The sequence below is a fragment of the Enhydra lutris genome, unplaced genomic scaffold (genome assembly GCF_002288905.1).
Source record: "Enhydra lutris kenyoni isolate GAN:26980312 unplaced genomic scaffold, ASM228890v2 scaffoldscaffold1, whole genome shotgun sequence".
NCBI classification, from domain to species: Eukaryota; Metazoa; Chordata; class Mammalia; order Carnivora; family Mustelidae; genus Enhydra; species Enhydra lutris.
In genome coordinates this window covers 18,547,470-18,566,389 of record NW_019154085.1, presented here as the reverse complement: position 1 = coordinate 18,566,389, position 18,920 = coordinate 18,547,470, and the positions used below count along the sequence as shown (strand labels likewise).

General features: G+C 40.9%; 1 protein-coding gene across 3 annotated transcripts in view; it reads left to right on the top strand.

The window, feature by feature from the left end:
- Positions 1–18,920, top strand: part of LOC111143205 (Kruppel like factor 7) — an 82,984-nt gene that overhangs the window by 28,568 nt on the left and 35,496 nt on the right. The window contains exon 2 of one of the 3 annotated variants that reach the window (XM_022496787.1): positions 14,312–14,740. In XM_022496787.1, the coding sequence (XP_022352495.1) occupies positions 14,312–14,740 (429 nt within the window). Of the gene's footprint in view, positions 1–14,311; positions 15,230–18,920 lie in introns of those variants that run through there. The other 2 variants (XM_022496778.1, XM_022496770.1) reach the window with 2 other exon arrangements.

The window sequence follows — 18,920 nt, the reverse complement described above, 5'->3', positions numbered from 1 at the left end:
CACTTGTTCATTCATTTGGCTAGTATGTTTTGGGTATCTTTTCCAGGTATTATACTAGATTCCTTGTCACATGAGACTAACTCTCTACTCTCTTGGAACCTCCATCCCAGTAGAGAAAGGTAGAGAATAAACATGCAAATAAATAATTTGATTCTTTCCAGGGCTTCGTAAAAAGCAAATAAAACAAGGTAGTGTGATGGAGAGCAAATAGGGTGTTTGGACTACTTTAGGCCGATCAAAGAAGGATGCTGAATAGGTGGCAATTAAGCCCAAACATAATAGATTTAAAAGGAAGCAGGTATGCAATGATCTGTGGAACAGTGGCACTGTGGCTCTGAGAAAGGTATGAGCCTGGTCTGTTTGTGTGAGTGAGAGAGGGGTCAGAGATGAGGAGAACAAGGCCAGATCCTATAGGAGCTAATGGGCCAAGGCAAGGAGTACGTGTGATGGCAGGCTACGGAAGGGTTGTCAGCAAGTAGTTTGAGCTAGAAGTGGTCTATGAGAGTATGGTTCACTCATTTTGCAGAGAAGAAAGTGAATGCCCTGTTCAGGTTCAGTAGTTTAGTTAGTGGGGAGGGTAGAGACGGTGTGGGGAAAGTGGAGATCAAGCCTGATTCCTAGGTCAGGTTCTTTTCATCAATAAAGAATGAGAGTTGAAAATTGCATCTTATCTATTTGTCTTTATCGCTTCTCTTCCTGGTGGTTTCTGGAGGTCAGATGAGGAAAAAAGGACATAGCGGAAGAGAGGGAGATACTCTCTTAGGTGAGGAAATGGTTTTTACTTCCTACCCAGGTACGTATTCCCAGGGTTGCCCTATAGCATTTTAAGAACTTAAATGTGCCTCTAAGTTGAGAATACTGGATGTATCCCAGACAGTAAACATTTAAAGATTTCTTTACTCAAATGAAAACACCAAGGAGACAAGTAAATATCACCTATCGTTGGATCTTAAAATACTGATGTGTCCTACAAGAAATGTTGGTAATAAATGCATACACTTTGTTTCTGATGTCCTTTATTCTAAGAAGGAAGAATTTTTGGCTTTCATCGTACTCTTGTACTCCTGCCTGCCCAGGATTGTGATCACTGTTGACTTTTGACCGGCTTGTTTAGGAGTTTTTCCATTGATTGATTGATTCATTCATTCATTCATTTGATAAATCCTTGAGACAGGCCATGATTCAGTACTATTCCAGGTGTCTGAGGAACCTCCATTCCAGTGAAGTTTATGTTTAGATGCTGGTGAGGCTGATATTCTTGGGGAACCAGAGAATTAGTTCCACTGTGTCCTGACCAAGGACCACCTTCTTCTAGAGTCTCCAACCTCTTTCCTTTCACCACCCGACTGGGCAGCAGAGCCTGTGTTCATTCCTTTGAGCCTGTTCTAAATGAGCCATTCTCACATTTGGTCTCTACCTTCCATTGTTATTTCACAGCAACATAGAACTCCGGACTAGTAAGTTCCTTAGAAATCCAGCCCATTTGCCTGGGAGAACAGAAAACTGAACCCTCAGTGGGATATGTCACCCAGCCAGAGTCCCCTATTATATACAATGAGTTTATTTTACTTTGATAATTATTTGGTATTTTTTTATCTTCCCTTTCTGTGTCATTGTTACATTTGATTATATTTACTGTCTTCTTGGAAGGGCAGTGAAATAACACTAGCTAGGTAACAGCCACAGCAGACATAGTATGGGTTTTAGGTGCTGTTATAAGCACTTGACATGTATCAAATGATTGGACTCTCACACACTCTTATATGGCAGGTGAGGAAACTGAGGCACAGAGGGGTTAAGTAACTTGCCTAACAGCATTGCAAGCTGGTAAATAGTGTCACCTAATTTTGGACCCAGGCAGTCTGGCTCCAGGGCCAATACTCCTAACCCCTTGTCTTCTATCCCTTCATGCGCACAGGGTGCTCTATTTCCTTACCTGGAATGAGCAGCACAATGGAACATACACAGTCGCCTTAAATATTTTGGTAAGTTGATTCTCAGTACCTCAAATTAAGTAAATGTACAACCATCCATGGCAGGAAAAGAAGTTTAGGGCTTGGTTTCATTGTATTTTGGGCTGTCATTTTACACAGTCTGAGGAGTAGAGCAAATACCCCTCCTAGTGAGTGCTCCCATATCAGCTTTACCTTTCCACAGTGGGAGTTTCTGAAAACTCTCTTGGATTTTAAAATATCCTCTGTGATCACCAGCCACTGAATTGCAAATCCCCAAGGGATTTGAACCTGTTGGTTTTGGGAAATTCACACTTGGAGAGTGTGTGTGTATGTGTGAGAGAGAGAGAGTGAGAGAGTGTGTGAGGGAGTACATGCACAACACACATGTGTCTGTATATTGTACATGTTTGCAACTGTGCTTTGGGGTAAAAGAAGCAGTCATGTATGTATTTTTATGGGGGGTTAGGGGAAAAGTATATTTAATTAATCCAACTGAGAAGGATATAGCAATGTTCCAGAAGGGAGTCAATGAAATGAGTTTTGCTTTAAAAAAAAACTTCCCAGTAGCCTGAGTCAGCCTGTGCGAGTGATTTGGGAGAGGCAGGGGAGATGATGTAATGGGTTCGGCATGTTCCCTTCTTGGCCACTCAGTGCAAAGGGGCCCCTGGAGTTTGGGGAGGGTGTGTGCATGTGTGTGCAAAGTTAACGGGAGCAGGCGGGGGTTGAGTAAGAGTGGGTTGTAAAACAGGATTAATAACCCCTTGTCAGACCTTTCCCTGTTACTGTGTTTTTCAGTAATTTTGGTTTGAATGAAGGCTCTCTAGCCAATTAATGTTTATTTGTTTCCTTTGGCAAGACCCGTTGGGGGAAGGGATGAGACTGGTGAGTTTAAATTTTTTGTTTTGTTTTTGCATTTTGGAAGAAGAGACAAGTAATGTGAGTTTGGGTTTTCAATGAAGGCTCTCGTACCCCCACCCCCACCCCACCCCCTTAAGAGGCAGGAGGCAAGACATGACCAGCTGGTGCCTTGAACTGACACAGGTGCAGAGGCTGTGGGGGGTGGGGAGCCAAGAATAATTACAGGTTTCTGAAGCATCAGGCCCTGCCTGACACAAGCGCTCATCGAGAAAACTGCTCTTTATGGAAAATTAATGGTGGAGCTGAAAAACTGTCAGGGCCATTGTTGTTCTTGGGAAGCCATCACTTCTCAGAGGGGAGGCCTTCTCCCAAGGCCTTGGGCTTTCAGGAGTTGTGGGGATAGCGTGCCTCCCTTCCTGAGCAAGGACTGCTTGGCACTCTCATGTGTGATGATGGGTTTTCCTTTAGGCGTGCCTCTTCTGTATTTGTTTCTTTCTCAGACCTCATTGTGAAGCCCGCATCTAGGGCTTTGTTCCAGTGTAGGATGATTTTTTTCATTGACTCTTAAGTCGTGAATTTCATTTCCTCCGTGAAAGCATAATGACCAAAGCAGGGGCATCTCTTGAAACTAATTTTCAAGCTATAATGTAACGAATGGGGTTTTCTCCAGTGTGTGTCAAACCAAGTAGAGGGTTGGTATGATAGCAGACCCAAGCATCTCATGTGATCCCGCTGTACAGGAGCACTCCCAAGTTTGAATTTAGTTCTAGTCCAGCGGCCTGGTAATAGTGAGGGACCCTTCTGAAGGGCTGATGAAGAGTAGGCGCAGCAGTTGTGGGTAGAGGCTAACATGACAGACTTGGGATCGGTATGCTGTAACAGGTAGCATCTGGGGAAACAAGCCTGAACCGAGGTAAGAAGCCATCTCAGGGCATGGGCCATCCTGTTCCTGATGGACACTTAATTTTGAGGATCACAGGTTTTCTGAAGGAGGAAGTGCTTTTTCAAGTTGTTGGAGGTGTGGGGGACCCCAGTGCCTTCCTTCAAGGAACTTGAGACCTGGGACCCAGCTCTGCAGAGGTTCCGTGATTATAGAATGCACCTTAACATTTAATTTAGATTGGGGTTGGTTTGGGGATTTCTTTTATGCGCAGTAAGTAAGGAACCCTTGGAAGATGAAAGGGGTATTTGAGGCCACTTATTTCAAAGACAGCACCCACTCCCAGGCCTTTCATCTTCTCTCCTTCCTCCCCTTGCCTCCCCAAAGAAAAATATACAAACAAATATTTTCTTTGAATGTTAAAAATAGTTCAGAGAGGAGAGATGCTGAAGAGGTTTTGGGAGAAATTTCCCAACTTTCATGTTTGTTTAGAATTCAATTAATTTTCACAGCATTGTCTCTCAGAATTTACAAAGGATGACAGGGAAATATTTAATTTGGTTTCATCTCCAGCAACCAGTTGATGTGAAAAACAGAGGGAAGGAATACGATCTGACGTGGGTTACAGTCCTGGGGTTATTTTTGTGGAGTTGGGCAGTGCTGGCAGTGATGCGTAATGCTGTTGCACCTCTGGGGTGTGCTATTGATGTGGGCTTGGGGTAATTTTTTTTTTTTTTTTTTAGCCTAATAGCTGAAACATGCAAGAAGAGATTCTCACTTATCCTATATAATTACTTACCTGTATTTTCTAGACAAAATCATTCTGTCCTAACCTTCCACTCTAATATTTCTTGGCAATGAAAGTCAAGAAAAAGTAAATATTTGTTTAAAAGGACTCATTCTTTGACACTTACACAGTTTATTCTTGTCACTGGCTCTACAGAGACTCTGCCATGAGTTAGTATTATATTCTCCTCCTCAAACTCACTTTGAAATGTTGAAACTCAGGAAGATGGGCAATAAAGTTCAGCTACTTGGTGTCTGCGGTTCTCCCATGGGCTTAACTGAACTTATTAATCATAACCTTGGTGCTTCTTAGCTCTTCTCTCACTCCTGAGAAAAATGGCACCAGAACTCTCTGACCATGCTGTCTGCTTCCTTTCCCATCTTTCAACTCTGACCTAATTTTAAAAGACTAGAAATGTATCAGAGCCATTGCATCATACTGTCTTTAAAGGGGGGGAAAATCACAGAATTCCCATGAATACCAGTCTTTGCAATCCTACAGAGTTGGTTTCAGGAGTCAGAGGAATAAAGATTTTGTTAAAAAGTGTGCAGTATACAGATATCTAATAAGGAGTTGGAAAAAAATTGGCGTATTTTAGAAGATCACTTAAAAGGAAGCTCAGATTTCCCTGCTATCCAGTAGCTTGTTTTGTGTCACTTTGTATTTCCATTCTGGGATGTGTGCGAAGATTTCAAAGTACAAAAAAGTAATTAAGCTTTGGGCCAATCCCAGGAGAAAAGTAAGGGATTCATCTCCCTGTTTCTGTACTTCATGCTCTCTCGGGATGGTGGCACCATGGTTAATAGCACGTGACAAAACCACACATAATAAATGTCAGGAAGGGGCTCCCATGGGCAGCCACGTGCAGTCACCTGCTTGTGCAATTACCTGGGCGAGCATTCTTTCTGGGAACTAGAGTTCACCCCTTCCTTGCTAGAAGCAACATCATCACCATCATCGCTGTCATCTTTGTCGTCATCATCATCATTATTAGGTCCAGGTCTGATCTCAAAAGGACATGACTTTGCAAGTTTCTATTGTGTTAAACTATATTTCCTCTTATTTTTGTATTTATATTCTTTCCCCAATTTGCTTTATATCTTTGCCATTTTAAGTCTTGGATATTTTAGGTAAATAATATAGGTAGAATGATAGGAATTAAAAGTAGCTGGCTAAAAGGACCACAGGTGACTAATTGAGTATAAACATAGGAAGTAGTAGGTGGCTTTTTATTTCATTGACTCTGTATTATTCCAGAAAAAAATCATTCACAAAATGCAATTTCTTTTTTCTTTATTGATTCATCAACTTGAGTATTCATGGATCCAAAGATGCCAAGTAATTAATCATCATGACACAGTAATGAGTGATGGCAAAAATATTGGACAAATGACTTTATCTTATGTTCAGATTAAAAGACAGAAATGAAAACAAGAACTTTTTATGTTCTAAACACTTGGTTTGTAAAGGGATGACATTGAGGAGATTGGGCTAGAGTGTGCCCATGTGGACATGGATGTGGATATGGTGGTGGTTGTGCATGTGTGGACCAGAGCCTATGGTTGGTGAAGTTTCGTGGGTAGCCAGCAGCCTCCTCAGCTGGGTGAGGAAAACTATAGACATGGAAGAAGGTTTTCAGAATTCATGCCTGGGATCACCGAGTCATGATGCAGAGGGTCAAGGGGCATAAAAAGGTGGACACAAAACTGACTGTTCAACAGGTACATGCCAAGAGAAGGGGGCATTGCTTCAATGCCCAGGCCAGTTGGGAACGAAACCAGAACTTGAATTTTCTTTTATTTGGCTGGAGTTCAACCTGAAGATTTTCTTTGTGAAAACTTGACTACATTATCTACTCCCCCTAAATTCTAGTAAAATAATCTTGTGAATTTTGTGAGGTGGTTATGGATGGGGGTTGTTGCTCATTCTTTCGGAAAGTTCTAACTCTTACAACTTTACACCACTTTAAACACTGAAGTGTCTTTGCCATCTGAGATAGCAGAGGTAGAAGTTTTGTTCTAAAAGATTATTTTTATTGTTTGAGTACCCATGTGCTAAGGAATATGATCATTGTTTTTAAGAAGATTGTAATTTTTTAAAATTTGTTAAATTTTTTTTCTTCTTATTGAGAAATAATTGGTATATATCACTGTGTAAGTTTAGGGCATACACCATGATGGTTTGACTTACATATATTGTGAAACGATTACCACAATAGGTTCACCCAACATCCATCTTCTCATATAGATAAAATAAAAAGAAAGAAAAAAAAAAGGAAAAATTGTCCTTATGATGAGAATCTTTAGGATGTACTCTCTTAACTTTTCTTATTATCACACAGCAGTGTTAGCTGTAGTCATCATGTTGTACATTTTATTTCTAGTTCTTCTGTATCTTAAAACCTTTTGATCACCTTTTCCAATATCCTCTCCTCCCACCCCTCCTCCACCTCTGGTAACAAGTTTGATCACTTTTTCTATGAGTTTGTTTTTGTTTTTGTTTGTTTTTATATTCCACATATAAGTGAGATCATACAACATATTTCTTCCTCTGTCTGACTTATTTCACTAAGCATAATTCTTTCAAGGTCCACCCATGTTGTCACAAATGGTAGGGTTTCCTTGTCTTTTTTTAATGGCTAAATAATATTCCATTGTATATATATTCTACAACTTTATCCATTCATCTAATAGTGGGCACTTAGGTTGTTTCCATGTCTCAGCTATTATAAATAATGCTGCTATGAACATGGGGGTGCAGATATCTTTTTGACTTAGTGTTTTTGTTTCCTTTGGATATATTCCCAGAAATGGAATTGCTGGATCATATGGTAGTTCTATTTTTAATTTTTTGAGGCTCCTCCGTACTGTTTTTTATAGTGGCTGCACCAATTTATAGTCCACCAACAGTGCACAAGGGTTCCCTTTTCTCTGCATCTATGCCAGCATTTGATATCTCCTGTCTTTTGGTGATGACCATTCTAGAAGGAAACATAGGAATAAAACTCCTTGACCTGGATCTTGGTAATGATTTTTTTTGGATATGACACCTACAGCAGAAGCAATGAAATAAAAAATAAACAAGTGGGACTATGTCAAACTAAAAAGCAAAAGAATCATCAACAAAGTGAAAAGAAAACTGATGGTGGGGAGTAGTAATTGCAAACCATGTATCTGATAAGGAGTTAATTCCCCAGATGCATAAAGAACTCATAACTCAATAGCAAGGAAACAAATGACCCATTTAAAAAATGAGCAAAGGACTTGAATAGGTGAACAGGTACATGAAAAGATACTCAACACCACTAGTTATTAGGAAAATGCTACTAAAACCACAAGGAGATTATAATCTTAATAAACCAGGCATACCACCAATCTATGGGCTCATAGATTCATTTTGGAGACACTGTTTAGTTGTGTCCAGGATTGAGGTGGTATGTCTTTCAACACTTGGCAGTCAGCATATTTTCTTAACTCCATTTTTTCCCTAGACTTCCTAAAGCAAATAGACTTTATGTTGAACTCTGAATGAAACAATGATTAGTGGGAGGGAAGCTGAAAGATTGTGTGAAGCATATGAACATGAGGGAAAGTAAAGAGTGGAAAAATGGGTTAAGGAAACCTTTAGGAGAGAGTTGTGGGGGAAATGGCAAAAGTGACTGGAGATGTTTGCAGTCCTGAATGGCAAATTTAATCTAATTTATGAAGAGAGAAGAACAGGTTTAATGAAAACCATTTGGTAACCTTGGCATCATCATGCCCATATATGGCCAAATTTCTTGTTATTTTTTGATCTCATGAAAGTAACTACCTCTTGCCAACAATGGGGGAGATTTTGGTGATCTTAATTTGTGCTACGAGACTTGGGTTATCCTGTTCTCTGTTAATTTCTGCCTCTGGAGCCTGTCACAGAAGTAGTAGGCATGGCAGTAATAGGTTTGAGTTTTTTTTATTTTCTAACTAGGTCTTAGATTATCACTTTTTTTTTGAGTTTTTAAATATTTTTTTAAAAGATTTTATAAATAAATAAAATAAATAAATTTGTCAAAGAGGGAGAGAGAGAGCACAAGCAGGGAGTGTCCAAGTGGAGAGAGAAACGGGCTCTCTGCTGAGCACGGAGGCCAATGTGGGACTCGATCCCCCGACTCTGGGATCATGACCTGAGCCAAAAGCAGATGCTTAACCAACTGAGCCACCTAGGCATCCCATATTGTCACTTTTAATAAACATGTTCCAAGAAGTAATATGAACAAAATGGAGAGAGTATTAAAAAAGATTGTAGGATGATCATTTCAAAACCAATTTCAAGTGAAAACTTCTTAGGTAACTAGGAGAATAAGCCACATTCAAAGCTGAGATGTTGGAGAGTCTTCACAAAGCTCATATGTACCTTAAAAATAGTAAGAAAATCACTTTGCAGTTGGGCACATTTCCTTCCTGTTGCTGACTGTAGTGGATGTTTGAGGGGATGGAGGTTGCTCCAGTGGCTGATCCCTCAAGTCTTAAGTTGTATTGTTAGGTCAGGTCAAGGGAAGCCTTGTATCTCCAAGGTGAAGTATTGGCAAGGCGTAATTTATGTAATTAAATTGACATCCATGGACTCCTGAGTTGGAGTTTGCTGGTTAGAGTATCATTGGGACAGAGTAAATCTCTGGTTCTGGTACATAAACAAATAGTTGAACTTTAAATGCACATCTACAATCTGGAGACACTCCTATTTTGCTAATGGTTGTTTCTTCTTCTTTTTCTTCTCTCTCTCTCAAAATTATTTGGACTTACAAAAAAGTTGCAAAAATTGTACATAGAGTTCCTGTATACACTTTGCCCAATTTCCCTTAATGTTTTGTGACCATAATACAATGATCAGAACCAGGAAATTAATATTGACACAACACTATTAATTAATCTGTACACTTTATTTGTATTAAATTATTTTTCCCATCAGTGTCTTTTTTCTCTTCAAAATCAATTGCATTTAGTTATCATATCTCCTTAGTCTCCTCTGATCTGGGACAGCTTCTTAATGTCTTCTGTACAATCTCCTTTGTTCTACATGATCTTGGTATTTGTTTTCAAAGATTTATTTATTTTTAGAGAGAGAGAGAGAGAATACACAAGTAGGAGGGACAGAGGGAGAAGGAGAGAGAATCTCAGCAGACTCCACACTGAGCACGGAGCCCAGTGCAGGGCTTGATCTCATGATCCTGAGACTATGACCTGAGCTGAAACCAAGAGTCAGATGTTTAACTGACTGTGCCACCCTGTTGCCCCCATGATCTTGATATTTTTAAAGAACACTAGCCAGTTATTTTGTACAGTGGTCCTCCATTTGGATTGTTCCGATGTTTTCTCATGATTACATTGAGGTTATGTATTTTGGACAGGAATGGTGTAGAATAATTCTGTACCCTTTTCAGCCTTCATACCAGGTTACATGATATCAGTATGCCTTATTATGGGTGCTACTAACTTTGATCAGATATTTAAAGTGGTGCATGCTAGGCTTCTTCACTGTAAAATTATTATTTTTGTCTTTGTAGTTAACTAATGTTTTGCTGAGGGGGATGATTTGAGACTAGGCAAATATCTTGTTTTTCATTATACTCTCCTGTACTAATTTTAGCATCCATTGGTGTTTCTTGCCTGTAGTCATTGTTATTTTTTGTTTGCCTAATGGTGATTTTCTATTTCCATCATCCCTTCTATGTTTATTAATTATAATTTCACTGTAAGGAGAAGCTAACCATCTCCAGTTGTTTATTGATTCAACTATTTATATCACCGTGGATTTATAGATATTAATTTTATTCCATGTATTAAAATCCCATCATCACTATTCATTTCTCTTGCTCATATTGTCCAGATTTGGTTATTAAGAGCCCCTTCAAATTGGCTTCTGAGGTTTTTTATGACATAGCTCTATCTCTTTATGAACACTTCTTACCTTCTAGTACCAGAAGGTATTCTAGACTCATCTTATATTTTCTTTGACCCAGACTTCGAATCAACTATTTCTCCAAGGTGCCCTGGTTTCCCTTTATCCTTTTATTACCATTATCCTTTGTATAATGACATTTAGCAACCAAGATCTGTATACTAGGTGTGCTTACTGCTGCTATTGGGGTGTCTTTCCTGTAGACTTTTCGTAAAGACAGAGCTAGGAAATATATGTATGTATACTCATAGATACATAGACACATTTATTTCTATATACCTCTCTGCATGTATGTATTAATATCTATGAGTAAATACCTCAGATTTTAATTAAACATTATAGGCATTTCTTAAGGAAGTCCTTTGTATTCATTAAAGAACAACATTGGGGGTAAACTTTCTCTTTGGCTTAGAAATAATCTAACATGAAAATTCTCTTCATTCTTGACATTTTAATTTCCAGCACTTCTGATGAGTTTCTGGTTCACAGAATCTTCTCATCTAAGTAGAATATTATAAGAAGTGGATTTCTCAAGACAAAAACCATTTCAAAATGATTTCATAGGGCTATCCAGTCCATCCTGATGGGTACTCATACCTCTCTCATTCTCAGATAGAATAAGAATGCCCTGTATTAGGGTTGCAAGTGATAGCTGCTCTTAAGTGGTCCAGCATTTTCCACATTTTAGTAGGTGTGTCTCTATCTTTAGATCATTATTGTGACCTGTGTTCTCCTGGGATTTAAAGTAGGACATACTGGGTAGATTATTTTTTAACCTTACCAGAAAAGTATGTAAATGTGTTTAGAATCTGTTTCCCAGAACTCTGAATATGAAGAGATCTGAGCTTCTTAACGATCACAACAATTTCTCAGTGGCTTTCAAATCTTTGAGCTAGAAAGTATGTAAGAAGACATGACATACAAAAACTATCGAAAGACTGTGGTGACTAGGTTGTGAAATAGTCTTTGCGTGTGAGGCAGGGAACTGCCTCAAGGACAACTTACAACCCATGATTCAGCTGATTTTTACCTGAAACATATCCATGTCTCAAAAATCTGGTTGGACAAAGCTAAAGAAGGATTACAGTTGTGTCCCAGAAAACATTTATTAGTGGTCATTTCTAAGATTGCTAGCCTCAGCATCATCCAGATTAGGGAGTCAGGAGATGACTTTCATGGAATGGAGGAGTTAAAATAATCAAAGTAATAATATAAAGTTGATTTTATCTTTGTCTGATAGATATATGTATCTGTTGGTGCCAGGCACTGTGCTTGGTAGGTGAGGGTTTTAAAAAGGAAAGGAAGCTTTAATGGAGGTTTTAGGAGTAAGATCTCATAATTCAGAAGTGAATTGACTGGAGCTAAGCCAGAGGGTTTCAGTATTGGAGAGAAGTAAATGACAATTTCTAGAAATGAGATGGAAAAAGGAAAGGGAAAATTTTTGAGACATGGAATTCAGAAAGGGGCAACTGAGGATAATGTAAATTTCTAAACCTGAGAATTCAGTAGTATTGGTTTCATATATAAAGTGGTGGGAAGCTACTCAGCCAGAGCTATTATTTAATCAATACATAAAATAGAATCAAAACTGACTTTTCCAATAAGCTTTCCTTGATGAATGCCTTCATATTATAGAGTGTAGACCTCCTTGCCCACTCATCCCCTAAGAACTTATCAACACACTTTATAGTATTTTATTTGGTATCACTTTGCTTTGTAAATTCATGTCATTTTTAGCTTGTAATTATTTATCCTGCACCTACATCACATGTATCTATTAATATATTCTCCTTCCAACACACAGAAAACCTTTCACTTTGCTGTGGATACAGTAGTTGAACAAAAACATACGCCATGAGTGTTGAATGAAGATTAGAATCATTCATTGGTTTATGCTATTAAAAGTCAAAGGTGAAACCCAAAGTTGATTCATAGTTAAAAATCTGGTTTTCTTATTCTTAATGCAGAGTTTTACCATAAGGCTGATTAAAAACCAGTCTTCTGGTAACTAGACTTACTGTGGTGATCCTTTCGAAGTATATACAAATATGGAATCATTATCTTGTACACCTGAAGTGAATATACTTTTATAGGTCAATTATACCTCAATAAAAAATAACAATAACAAAAAATAAACAGAAGACATAAGACAAATATATAACCAGTGGAAGAATATAAGCAATAATTTAAAGATTTTGAAGGTCAAAGTATATAAGGTGGTGTTGGATACTTTGGCAAATAGGAAAGAACTTTGCATGTAGAGTTTGAGTTATTCAGAGAACAAGAGTGGAGTGAGACAAGCAGGGTGGGAGGAGGTGGGCCCTTGATGTCATAAGGATACAGGTAGGGTTTGGTAGCCATGAAGGGCGAGCTGGCAGAGGATACCAAAGGCAGTGACCATCAATGGATTCTGGCCTAGAGGTTGAATGCTAACCCTAGGTAGGCAGCTAGAATCTTATCAAAGTAGTGAGCATGGAATGGCTATCACATGCAGTCTGAGAAAAACAGGTAAAATGCTGACATGTGAACGTGTTAGAGAAGCACAATCTACATCTACATAAAATCTAGACAAACAGCTCTGAAACTCCATGGTTCTATGATTCTATATCTGGGAAATTGTAAGCCCCATTGCTAGTGCATCTCCTAATGGAGAAATTTATGGGAGAATAAATGGGATAAGAAAGAGAAGACAAAAACAACCTTTTGAAATGTCACCAAACTAAAATCTTTAACAGATACAACACAACTAGGTATACCATTAAAATATATTCTTAACAGAATAAAAGCCTTAGATCCAAACATTGGTTGAAATCAAAGATGCTCTACTAGGGAGGCAGTAAAGAAGGAGCTAGTCTCATTCTAAAATTGCCATCAGTGTTTCTTTGTTGAAGTCCAGAAGCCAGAGCAAATTGAGCTGATGGTGCAGGTTAGCACCATGGTTTTATACAAGGTTCTGGAAGGGCAGGATTCTTAACTGAGGAGAGCTTTTCAAGTATAAACTTAAATACCCACTTTTGCCTTAAGAGCGCTTCCACCATGTTACAAAGACTACCATGGATGAAGATCTGTCCAGCTCTGAACTTTTCAGTTCTTTTTCTCTATTTCTTTACCAGGTGAAAGCTTTATGTTGAAATATATTGGGTCCTATCTTTAGCAAGTCAAATAGCTGTGTTTGAACTTATTTTTATCACATATAGATGCTAAACCATTGTAACTGGACTTACTTCTGCTCCTTGCCACAAAACAGGTAGCAATTGTATTTTGAATAACTTGCTGTAAACAATGGGAGTTTTGTCTTGCATATCAGAGGTGCTGTGAGAGGCATTCTTTAGAACAGTATCCATTCCCGCTGGTTAGGGAATCCAAGGCAGGGCTTGCTCTTCCCTGATTGTGACTGAGGTCACCTCGTAGCTGGGGTGGGTATGATTTATCCTTTTGAGCAAGTCAGAAAATTGATTTTTGCGACTTGCTCAAGTCTATTGGAAAATTAAGTTGGACTATGGGAAGTCTTGTTTTGGTTAGAAGACTCTTTGATTCTATTTGCTTCTTGGTTACATGGAACTCCTAGCAATGCTTGGAGCATCTCACCTGCTGACTTGGGTTGTGGAGCAAGAGGCCATTTTATCATTGAATGTCCTCTGGGATCTTGATGGTGTGAGACAGCCCTTCTGGGCCTCTAGTTCCCCTTCATTAAACTTGAATGATGTGACCCTTATGAACCCTTCAGAAGAATTCAGGGACTAAATAACAAGGTCAGACCTTTCACCAAGAGAATTTCAGATTCCAGCCACAAAACCATTCCTTTGGTCTCTTACTGCTCTGCCTGTCAACATGTGGCCTCGTGGTGTTCTTTGCCTCTGATGGCTGTTTCTTTCCCTCCCTCCTTCCCCTCTGCAGACATGCCTTGAATTGGAACGCTACCTACAGACGGAGCCTAGGAGGATCTCGGAGACCTTCGGTGAGGACTTGGACTGTTTCCTCCATGCTTCTCCACCCCCGTGCATAGAGGAAAGCTTCCGGCGCTTGGACCCGCTGCTGCTCCCTGTGGAAGCCACCATCTGTGAGAAGAGCTCGGCAGTGGACATTCTACTCTCTCGGGACAAGTTGCTATCTGAGACCTGCCTCAGCCTCCAGCCAACCAGCTCTTCTCTCGACAGCTACACAGCCGTCAACCAGGCCCAGCTCAACGCAGTGACCTCATTAACGCCCCCATCGTCCCCTGAGCTCAGCCGCCATCTGGTCAAAACCTCACAGACTCTCTCAGCCGTGGATGGCACGGTGACGTTGAAACTGGTGGCCAAGAAGGCTGCACTCGGCTCGGTCAAGGTGGGAGGGGTGGCAACAGCAGCGGCGGCTGTGGCGGCAGCTGGGACAGTTAAAAGCGGACAGAGCGACAGTGAGCAAGGAGGGGTGGGGGCCGAGGCATGCCCCGAAAACAAGAAGAGGGTTCACCGCTGTCAGTTTAACGGGTGCCGGAAAGTTTATACAAAAAGCTCCCACCTAAAGGCCCACCAGAGGACTCACACAGGTAGTGGTACAAGTTGGCCGCACGTGGTTTCTTCTTCTTCTCCTTCCTCCCTTAGCCTCTCGGTGGGACGGGCTCCCGTGTCCCGTGTCCTGAGGAGTGGCACTGTGCTGACTTGGAGGTGGCAGCCAAGCGGGAGGGCTGGGGCGGGGCAGCAGAGTGACGCATGTGACCTTGAGCTCTGCAGATGTCCTGGCACAGGCCATGGGCTTGTCGCTCGCTGGCTGTGTGATCCTTTCAGAGGCAAGACCAGCCACGGGGTCGGAGCACGCAGTTGCAAAGAGGCCTGAATGGGGCTCTGGCGGTGCGACTCACAGCCATACACCGTACACACACTTGTCACCTCCCTGACACTTTCCATTGTTTTATGAGTGTAGCTCTGCAGTTTTGAGCAGCCCTGGAATCTGAGGAGGCACATTTGAAAGAACTCACAGTTAAACAAGGTAGTCGGGGCGTCCCTATTCACTGTTTTCCCAGCATCCCTGATTTTTCATCAAAGTCACCAACAGCAGGAGGGTTTCAGAGTTCATTAGATGTGATCATTCTATAATTAATTGGCATCTCCTCTTTTGCATTGTTCTCTGGCGCGTGCTTTATGGAGAGATGGCAGAATTGCTTTTTAATGAGCTTGTTACTGAGAAGTTGCTAAAGTGATTACACTGCTATGTGTGTGGTAAGGGAGAGTGGGGACCGACGGGGACTGTACATTTTCCTCAGGACTTCTGCGGTGATTCCCTGGGATCGTATTGATCTTTGGAGCAATGGGGTAATCTGGAAGAATGGGGTTTATAGAGAAAAGAGTGAGGTTGACATTTTCCTTGGAACTGGTCTTTGTTCTGTGCTCTGAGATACAAGCTTAGGGCTGGTGTTTCTTCTTGGTGTTAGCATCCTAGGAGCAGTTACTGTCATTGGTGAGTTTTAAATGGGTCCCGGCGGTGTCGCCTGTATGGTTTTGCGTACTCCTTGCGCGGGACAGCCGAATGAGGGAAGAGCTCCAAAAGTAGGAGCAGCAGAGTAAGAGTGCAGTCGGGAAGAAACGGGCGATTGGGTTTGAGCCGGGAGAAGTGGCTGGTGGGAGTTGTGGTCTCGAGGCTGGTCTTCCTGGTGCTCTGTGGTGAGTTGCGATCTGTGCCCACCAAGGAAATGTGCAGTGCAAAGCTCATTGCCTGGAAAAGCAGAAGAACCTGGGTTCTAATTCTAACTCTGCCGCTAACTAGCTCTGTGACCTTGAGGGTGTCCCTTTATCTCACTGGGCCTCATTTTCTAGATCCATCAAACGGACTAGCTTAAGGTCCCTCTCAGCTCTAATGCTCTGGGTTGTGGGAACATGAAATATCTCTGTGCAGTACAGAAGCACTTTCCTAAAGTCAGATGTGTAATATGTGTCTGGAAGAAATCACTATTTCGAACCTCAGAATCAGTCCCGTGCATGGGAGGACGAGAACACACTGCTTCCCTGCTACACAGCACTTGGGCAGGTGCTCCAGTTCCGCACTTAACTTCCTGTTTAGGCCTTGCTTGGTTCATGGGAAGGTCTCCTAACATGACTTTTGAACCCTGTGGCTCAAGTGGAGAGTCCCAGTTAGGGTTTCCCAAGAGTCTGAGTGCTCCACTCCACAGACACCAAGGCTAACGCTTCCTGCTCAAGTCAGCTTTTTTTCCTTTCTGACATTGTCCTGAAGGACTTCTTTTTATTTATATTTCTTTCTTTCTCAAGTCAGTGAGGAAAGTCATGACAAGACATTGCAGTGCTCCCAGGCTTTGATGGTGACTCACTTCCTGGTCTCCCCAGGAAACCAGAGAAAGCAGAATGAGGCAAGAATGTTGAGCTTTGTTGGGGACATGGAAGTCATGATTATGGGCACGTTTCTGAATTACTGACCTGAAGACAGGCTACATCCTGTCTTGTAGGAAGGCTGGACAGCTCTGGGGAAGCAAGATTCTTTTTTTCAAGGGGGAGTCCGGAGCATTTTTCTTTTTTCCTGTCCCCTTCTCCCAAGAGATGTGTCAGAAGGAGACCTCTTTAGGAGGGATGCCTTATTTGGTGCTTTGTTTTTTGGGCATTGTCTACTCAGAGTGATTATCAAGGTGGAGCTCATTATGTTCCCCAGCACCTGCAACCACTTGCCCTATGGTGGACTGATGTGGAAAGACTCCTCCCCATGGGGAATATACTCAAGGAGGCACCCTGCCTTACTGAAAGGCAGAGTTGCAGAGTGGTTAAAAGTGGGGGCTTTGTTGTAGGTGGATTTGGGTCTGAGTTCTGGCTCTTTTTGTGACCTGGTTAAGTGATTTATCTTCCCTGAGTCTCAGCTTAGTCATTTGTAAAATATAGGGATAATTTTATCTATATCCTAGATTGTTTTGAAGACTAAATGAATCAATATATGTAAAATACTTGGCACATCTTAAGAGCTCATTGAAGATAGTAATGGAGTTGGTTGTAGTTATTACGATAGCTGTTGATATTGATTAGTGATGATTGTGTGAAAAAACAGCTCTACATAAATGAGAAATAAGGCAGTTAGCCAAAGTTAAATACCATCAAAAAGCGACGAGCTTTTTCCTCTCTCTGTGTGGAGGGTATGGTGCTCAGGGACACCAGCTGTAGAGTGCAAATGGACGTGCAGGCATTGGCTCATTGAAGGTGGCAGCGCTGTAGACCTTGGCTTTCCCAAAACAATACAGAAAGCAATCATCTTGCATCCTCCAGAAGCATTTTGCCTGTAAAACCTTGCTCAGAGATCAGCATGGAAGGAAAAGTAGGTGCTATAAGAAGAAGAAACAGGAGGGGAGCTAGAGGTGAGGATGGAGGATGGGGAGAGGGAATATGAATTAATTTGGATTAAATGGATGAGGATCAGAAGTATTTATTTGGAATTGGTGTGAATGGGGCACATGGGGAACTGAAAACAAAGGTGATAATTTATGTGGTGTGGATGAACTAAGAATAATGAAAAAAGCATGAAGGATGGAATCAAATTAAGTGCAAACATATAAAGGCAATGGACTAGTGAAAGCTTGAGGGCAAAGGTATATGGCGATGGGAATTCTGGTAGGAGGAGTGGCTCATATAAGCGAGTGGAGGGGCAGAGCTGCCCACCAAATGCTGAAGTGGAGTTTAAAAAAATGGGCTCTGGTTGGATCTGGGCAAGCTATTTTAACACTGGGCTCACTTTAATTCAGTGGAAATATTTCTTTATCTTTCAGTTGGGGAAGTGTTTGGGGACAGGGGAAAAAAAAAAAGTCAAAGAAGAGAAAACCGTCGGGTAAAAAGAGGGAAAATATTGGCATTCTTTTCTCCAGAGTCATATATATGCTGTATCTCTTCTATATGGTAATATGTTGAAAAGGAGACACAGTTGCAAAAGCGAAATAAAATAAAATGTGTGGGTCTCCCTCTATGCATAAGAAAGACAATACATTCTTGGTAACATGGATTTGCTTGCACCGAAGAATTTTTAAAATGTTATTCATTTAATCTTTATATAGATAGAATTTACTGAGCTGGAAAATATATGCCTTTTTTTTTTTTTTCCCTTTTGTGGCTGTTCTTTTTTGGATGCTGATCCTTCTAACTTTTTTTCCTGGGGGGTGTTTTGTAGTCAGGGGTTTTTTTTTTTTTTTTTTTTTTTTTTTTTTTAAAGGTAGCAGATGTTCAAGTTGGTAGCTAGGGCACAAATACTGTTTGCCCAAGGAGGTGAAGTTGGGGATGGGGGAACCGAAGGAGGGGGAAGACAAGGCAGGGAGTGGGACAAAGGGAATATTGTGAAGTCGCAGGATCTTAGTGAAAGGAAGCATATAAAAATGGACATATGGTTTATTCATTGCGAAGAGCACTTAGTGCTGGCATGTGTGTAAAAATGTCCTTTAGCAGCCAAACCATTACAGACCTTTCTTTCCCTCTCTGTTTTCTGGTCTTTGTGTAACATATTTTTCTTGCTCGATAATTCAATCATTATTATCACAGGTTTATTCATC